A 7,368-nucleotide genomic window follows, 5' to 3' on the forward strand; every position below is an offset into this window, starting at 1 on the left:
ATACATTATAACTTCAATGGGTCACATGTTCTTTTGGGTGTGTATAACGCCTTTTAAGGCAATGCCTTAGCCATAGTTTCTTATTAAAATTTCAGAACACCAACAATAAAAATAAAAACACTAAAGCAATCATAAAGCAATAAGACAAGTCGTATCGAAATTTAGTCCTTGAGACAATCAGAAGTCTCAAAATCCATTTGGTCATCTTTAGCAATGTCGAAATCATCATCAGCCTCATATTCGGAATCATGAACCATGTGAGCCTCAGGGTTCTTGTTCTTAAGACTTTCTTGGTAGAGCTCACATAAGTGCTTAGGGGTTCTACAGTTCTTGGCCCAATGGTTGCCCATTCCACATCTGTGACAAACGGATTTGGTCGAGTAAGACGGTTTGGATATGCTGCCTCAACTACGGCCATAACTACCTCGGCCACGACCATAATTGGAACCACGACCACGGTTATTGTGGTTTCCTTTCCGGTCGGTCGAGTAGTTGTCTCGGCTGTTCGGGTAATTGTCACGGCCACGCCCCTTGTATCCACCTCGGCCTTTGCCGTGTGATCTCTTGTCATTTTGGACATAATTGCACTCGTTCGGATTTTTCCTTTCAACCTCATTAGCCTCCGGTAATGGTGTTGTTCCAACAGGTCTAGCTTCACTGTTCTTCATCAGGAGCTCATTGTTTGCCTCGGCCAGAAGCAGGCACGAGATCAGATCAGTATATGTGGCGAAGCCTTTCATTTTGTACTGCTGTTGCAGTATCACATTCGATGAATGGAATGTAGAGTAAGTCTTCTCAAGTAACTCTTCTTCGGTTACTACTTCACCACAAAGTCTCAGCATCGAGACCGTCTTAAATAAGACTGAATTGTACTCATCCACCGACTTATAATCCAAGAATCTGAGATTCTTCCAGTCGTTTCTAGCCTTTGGAAGTAACACCGTTTTCTGGTGATCATATCTATGCTGTAAAGCATCCCAAAGTTCTAGTGGATTTTCCAGACATCTGAATCACATCATCATTAAGTTTCATAATGTGATCATGTGGCCGCAAGATAATCAACAAGCTCGGCCACAAACATGTCATACGCATTTATGAAAAACAAGCAATCTAAAACGACCATGGCGCGAACAATTATCAAGCCACACGGCCATGTAGTTCTACTTAATGCAAACAGTTTCAAGACTTTATAAACTACATGCTGGTCGTTCCTTTTAAACAGTATGAATGCAATCCATATTCAGATTCATATGCATGCAAGTAACTTTAATCAATTCTAGGGTTTCGGTTTAAAACATTAGTAGGATTCGATTTTAAGGTTTCAAGGCCTTTAAGATTTAAACTCTAGGTCAGATTATTTCAATCAATCTAACAATCCTAAACCTCAGATTTTATCAAAACAATCAATCAAGCAAGAACAAGTAAAATCGATTTCAAGCTTATAGGTTTAGGGTTTTCGATTCCAAAATTAGGGTTTCTCAAATTCAGATCAAAAACAAATAATCAATCAAACATAATCAAACTAGTTATGAGATTTGTAGATTTTAATTATGTAATTTCTATGGTTTCATCAAGAACAAAGTTTCCATAATAATGGATTATGGTTTTGTTATGTCTTGGTTCTTAGATCGCGGTATACCTTTGCTTTGTAGAGGTTTAGAACCGGACCACCAAAGAGAGGGAGAACAGGAACGGATGATACTCCCAGCTGAGACGAACGGATGCTTGCAAGCCGGAACGCAATCAAGAACAAATTAGGGTTCTTTGGGATTAGGGTTCCAAAAGACCAAGGCGGCGCCGTTTATTGTTTCTACGAGTGAGGGCGCGTCTGAGATCGGATCGACGAACGGCTTGCGCTGATGGATTCGTCTCGTCAAGAGCTTCAAGATGATATGTGGCTCGTCGTCTGGTTCCTCAGGGTTGGAGAGATAGATCGATTTTAAGTTGCACCTGGTTTAGGGTTAATGTATGACGGATTTTAGGTTAGGTTTTATCTCAGGGTTTTGGAGTCTATCGTGCTGATAACGTGTTGTAATTAGAGAGTTTAGAGACTGAATATTTCTCTGTTATCATTAATGATCAAGGGGGTTCCTTTATATAATGATTACAAGATGAAGATAAATGGAAAGTATCCAAAACCTAAACTCACTATGATTAGGAAAACTACTAATACATAATAATGGAAAGATTACATCTACTAGGAAAATGAAAGAGTTTCATTCTCTCCAAGCTTTGTGGCCACCTTTCTCTCTCCTAAAGTCGGCTCTCTCTCTCCTCTCTGTAGGGCTTCGGCCATCTCTCCATCTTCTAGGTATTGGACCGGTCTTAGGCCGGACCTGGTTAATGGCAATCCACTCGATGATTTATAACAACTGCCTCAAATTTATTTATATGTATAGGTTCCCAATGTACATCTGAGAACCGGGAACGACCAACATAACTGTGTATGGCTTATTTTGCAAATATATATATTCGAATTCAAATTTTCACTGAAAAGATAAACCACTGATTAAACGGTTTTTTTATTCTTACGTGATAAAAATTATGTTTTGTATATCAACATCTTGTATTTGTTTAGACGTTAGGGATCCAAACAAATACAATCTATTCTTCAGTTTTTGGAGGTAATATGGCTTCTTTTGCCTCAGCAGCTTTCTCTCCAACGTATATAGCCGTTCTTTTGCTCATATCCGTCGCCAACTCTTTGGCTTCACCAGCTTTTTCGACAATGAAATCTTTAGCTTCACCTGTTTTTTCGACTACGAAATCTCTGGCTTTCTCTGTAATTGAAACAGCTTCTTCCTCCATCACATTGGCTTTTTCCGCCACAAAATCTGAAGCTATGTGAGCATTTTCAGTCAGCATGTCCATGGCTACACCAGCTTTCTCCATAAAGTAGTGTTTTGCTCTCTGTATGTGATCTAAAACCTCTTGTCCTTCATGTGCAGTCAAGTGGCCAACTTCGCTTCCTTTCTCCTTCACGTACTCGGAAGCTTTCTCTCTTTCATTTGTGCGTGGGTGTGACACAGTTTTACAAAATTATTTCAGTGAACAAAATGGTTATAAATACTATATAGATAACAAAACTGACAATTAGCTCAGAAATTAAAAGGAAATATTTAAATGTATATATAATTTTTTTAACAAACTGATTAGATATATATATCAAGATTTGAATATATCTTACACATCTTTATTAGATTAATTTTATTGAGAAAATATCATGTGTTTGTAATTCATAATAAAATTTCATCCGGATGGATATAACGGACGAGATTCTTGAATATTAATTTTAATTAAATTTGTTGATTTCTAAATAACGAACACAAAATTTATTTAACTTTAAAAAATTTTGATTTAATTTTGAGATAGAAGAGTTAAAGTGATGTGAAATCATGCCATGGTCATAATGTGATCTGCTTCTCTCTTTTTATTCTAGCTAGAGATTAATTAGTCAATTTTTGTTACCTATGTTGATCTCAGATATGTCTAAAACATATAGACTTACGAGGCATCATCGAGCCATTTTGGATCTAGCTTTGAGTTGCCATCATCGCCTTTCACGGCTGCCATGACCCATGACTTCTTGCGCTGAGGTGCAATGATCACATTCTTCCAGCCAAATCTCACCTCTCCACGGCCAGCGCCGCTTCTCCTGCCGATCAAGAACGTTGAACCCAATCCACTAAGCACAGCTCCGGAGATCAAAGTTGCCATGAGGTCACCTCTTGCCTTTCTCTCAATATGTGAGAAAACGAAAAATCGAAAGTGAAGATCTTAGATTAGTAGAGGGACAGAGTGAGAATCTTTTATAAATAATCTCAGAGGCTGGCGTGGAATAGTTTCTAACCAGTTAGAATGAAATGACATCCAATTTGCTTCGTTCCTGGTTTGCCAATGGTACTCAGATACGCAGGATCATAAGCAGACTATGACATGCTTGCATGAATAAACAGTATATCTAAGACTCACCCGTTCAATATATACTTGGATAAAGCATATGGTGTTTAGAAAGGTCGAATGTTTAGGATAGAGGGGAGAAATACATGTCATGCTGGTCGCATGTTACTCCTCATATCTTATCTTCCTCGAATATAATATGATTTAAAAAAAAAAACAAATTGTAAAGTAGCAAAAGAAAAGAGGAATTATAAAATAGAGAATGGTGTTTAGAAATTAGAATTGGTTAAGGGGGACATAAGTGCGTACATGCCGGTTGCATGTTGATGTATTGGTTAGACAATCTTTAAACGGACTATATATATGTAGACAAATCTAAACGTAGAGATTGTATACATTTTTTTTGTTGTTATGGGTGATTTTGTAATGTTAGTTTGGAACTGATAATGTTATAAGCAACATTCAATTATATATTTATAGTAAGATTGATAATGTTATTCAGCAAAAGCTAGATATGTAGTATTTGACTTAACATGTGTAACATGACCTAACACCTTATATTGACATAGATAAGTGGGCCTATCCTGACAGGCCCAATATGTCTTATAGCCCAACAGAAGTGAGACATAAGCAAAAGCAACAAAAAAAAAAACGGACAAGGAAAAAAAAAAAAGAACAGGTGATGGTGAGTTCGTCGCCAAAGGAAATGAATCCGACACTGTACAAGTTAATAGAAATCGTCTTCGGAGCTGTTCTCGTCGGTATAGCAGGAATGGTCATCGGCGGCCAAGCTCAGGTTTTGTTCAGCTTCATAAACCCTAATTAAACCCATTTTCCAAAGTAATTTCAATTTCTAATCAAATGAGAATTGGGTTGCGTGAATCAGTACGCTCGTATGTGGACTCGGGACTATTCAGCATTTTTCGCTGCATTGTGTGGAATTGAATCAGCAATGAGTGCAATCAGAGGGAAAGATGATATCACGAATCAGTAAAGTTTCAAATTCTTTCCAAAACTCTACTTTTTGATCATCCTGTTTATGTTTCCTAGTCAACGTGTTGCACTTTCCTTTGCCGAGAATCTTCAAGTTGTTTCTCTAATGCTTTCAAGATGTGTTCCTTGGGTGATATTGATTTTGATGAAACCCTGTTTTATTTTTATAACTTTGCAGTTTGGTGTCAGGATCAGGTGCTGGGTTGGCATTGTCTTTTCTGAGACAAGGCTTTAAACTACGACCTGCACATGCACTCTCCAGCGTTGCTGTTTTCGCTGTTATTCAAGCAACAATTTATAAGGTGATTGATTGATTCATTGTTCATTGATTGTTTATGTCCGTGCTAACAAGAGCATAGTCCCATCTGGTGAAGGAAACAATCAAATCGCGCAATGCCCAAGACGCCCTTTACACAGAGGCAAGAGCTATGCTGTCGATGCTAGGCCTAGAGGAATACGAGAAGAACTTCAAGAAGGGACGTCTCACTGATCCCACCTTGCCATTGCTCACTGATAGGTTATACATACACACAAGCTTCAGTCTATTATGTAGTAACTATAAACCAATCCGCTTTCTGATGAATTCTGACTCTAGGGAGCTTCGAGAAGTTAACATTCCACCAGGGGCAAGGCTTTTGATACTAGATCATATTAAGAGGTTTGTTCACAAGCTTCTCTACTTTTACATGGATCAAATATATGAATTCTATCCAACCATTCTCTGTTGTTTTGAGTGCAGGTACCCTAAGATGGTAAACCGCAAGTGAGGAAAGCAGTAATTTGACTCCAACCTTTTTGTCTATATGGTGATGGTGATGGTGATGGTGACTAAGAATTTTGGAGGTGTAGTTCTGAGACCTAGCCTTGCTAGTTTGTAATAATAACCTTAAGACTTAACCACCAATGAAATTCGAAGCCAATAACATAACTTTGTTCGCTGAAGTCTAATGTTTGGTTAAGCAAAACAGCGTGGTGGCGGCTTCAGGTGTATTCAAGTGCATGCGTGTAGAAAATATCATAGGATGCGTGTGTGCTATTTATAGTAAGAATAAGATTGTTGTGCTGAATGAGAAGTTTGCTCTACAAGTAAATAGCGCTATTAGCACTGATACTTGATACTCGCTTGTAGCCGCCGCTAGTGATCCATGCCTGTCGAAAATCAAGCCAAGTACAAATTATCAGTTATCTTCACTTATTTGAATCAAGCAAGCCAAGTACCAATTATCTTAAATTGAAAATTTGCAAATAAGTCAAATACCAACTTTTAAATTACTACACAGTTTATTTGGACTTGTTACGCGCTCGAATTTTTTGGTTAAACAACATTGCATGAGTTTTTACAGTTTCAAAATCTTGGTCCACTAAAATTTTAAAATTAGCTGACCATGAGTTTTTGTGCTTGGCTTATAATTGTTAATTTGTTATAAATCATGGAGTGCATTGCCATTAACCAGACCCGGACCGAGACCGGCCCAATACCTAGAAGATGGAGAGATGGCCGAAGCCTAGAGAGAAGAGAGAGAGAGCCGACTTCAGGAGAGAGAATGACGGCCACAAAGCTTGGAGAAAATGAAATTCTTTCCTTTTCCTAGTAGATGTAATCTTTCCATTATTATGTATTAGTAGTTTTCCTAATCTTAATATGTTTAGGTTTTGGATACTTTCCATTTATCTTTATCTTATAATCCTTATATAAAGGAACCCCCTTGATCATTAATAATAACACAGAAATACTCAGTCTCTAAACTCTCTAATTACAACACGTTATCAGCACGATAGACTCAAAAACTCTGAGACAAAACCTAACCTAAAATCCGTCACACATAAACCTTAAATAAGGCGCAACTTAAAATTGAACTATCTCTCAAATCCTCAGGAACCAGATGACGAGCCACATATCAAATTGAGGCTCTTGAAGAGACGAATCTATCCGCGAAAACCGTTCGTCGATCCGATCTCAGACGCGCCCACACTCGCAGAAACAATACTTGGCACCGTCTTGATCTTTTAGAACCCTAATCCGAACCAACAAGATTTTCTAGCCAAATTCAAATCCTGTGAAAGATAAGTTTATCATACCTTAGTTGTTTGATGATATCTTGTTCATGTAATCTAATACTCCTTGTTTTTATTTCATGAGCTGAGAGGAGTTGGTGCAAAGATCTCAAACACAAAGTTGTTCGCGATCCATATACTGACCATGAACCGACGATCTCAAGCTTGACCAGCTCACGGTTCTTCTCATATTGCTTCCTGTTCACAACAGAGCCAGCCCACGTTCGCATTACAGCCAGCTCGCAATTAGATCAGCCGCTTGCAAAGGCAGCAGCTCGCGAACTAGATAAGAAGAAGACGCGTCCCGATCGCGTCCGACTACCTTAGCACACATCCGTGACCAGACGCAAAATCGTTCCAGACAGCTCGCGTCCATGTGCAACTAGAGGTTCATCTGACTTTGGTGGTCCGGTTCAACCC

General features: G+C 38.5%; 2 protein-coding genes across 5 annotated transcripts; one reads left to right on the top strand and one right to left on the bottom strand.

Moving 5' to 3' along the window:
• Nucleotides 1-2,364: 2,364 nt before the first annotated feature.
• On the bottom strand, nucleotides 2,365-4,030 carry LOC106304439 (protein COLD-REGULATED 15B, chloroplastic-like). 2 transcript variants are annotated; one of them, XM_013740852.1, is made up of 3 exons: nucleotides 3,851-4,030; nucleotides 3,509-3,740; nucleotides 2,365-3,001 (listed from the first exon to the last, which is right to left on the bottom strand). In XM_013740852.1, exons 2-3 carry the CDS (start codon nucleotides 3,715-3,717, stop codon nucleotides 2,605-2,607), a joined length of 606 nt encoding a protein of 201 aa, XP_013596306.1. In that variant the 5' UTR covers nucleotides 3,718-3,740; nucleotides 3,851-4,030; the 3' UTR covers nucleotides 2,365-2,604. The 2 variants fall into 2 exon arrangements, with proteins under 2 accessions (XP_013596306.1, XP_013596305.1); XM_013740851.1 differs by having other exon boundaries at nucleotides 3,509-3,736; nucleotides 3,851-4,028.
• Nucleotides 4,031-4,309: 279 nt separating this feature from the next.
• On the top strand, nucleotides 4,310-6,084 carry LOC106304281. 3 transcript variants are annotated; one of them, XM_013740691.1, is made up of 6 exons: nucleotides 4,310-4,696; nucleotides 4,787-4,890; nucleotides 5,072-5,195; nucleotides 5,253-5,410; nucleotides 5,489-5,551; nucleotides 5,633-6,084. In XM_013740691.1, the coding sequence occupies exons 1-6, from the start codon at nucleotides 4,499-4,501 to the stop codon at nucleotides 5,658-5,660; spliced, it is 675 nt and encodes a 224-aa protein (XP_013596145.1). In that variant the 5' UTR covers nucleotides 4,310-4,498; the 3' UTR covers nucleotides 5,661-6,084. The 3 variants fall into 3 exon arrangements, with proteins under 3 accessions (XP_013596145.1, XP_013596147.1, XP_013596146.1); XM_013740693.1 differs by having other exon boundaries at nucleotides 5,268-5,410; XM_013740692.1 differs by having other exon boundaries at nucleotides 4,312-4,696; nucleotides 5,262-5,410.
• The last annotated feature ends 1,284 nt before the right edge of the window (nucleotides 6,085-7,368 follow it).

Source organism: Brassica oleracea, chromosome C7 (genome assembly GCF_000695525.1).
Source record: "Brassica oleracea var. oleracea cultivar TO1000 chromosome C7, BOL, whole genome shotgun sequence".
Lineage (NCBI taxonomy): Eukaryota > Viridiplantae > Streptophyta > Magnoliopsida > Brassicales > Brassicaceae > Brassica > Brassica oleracea.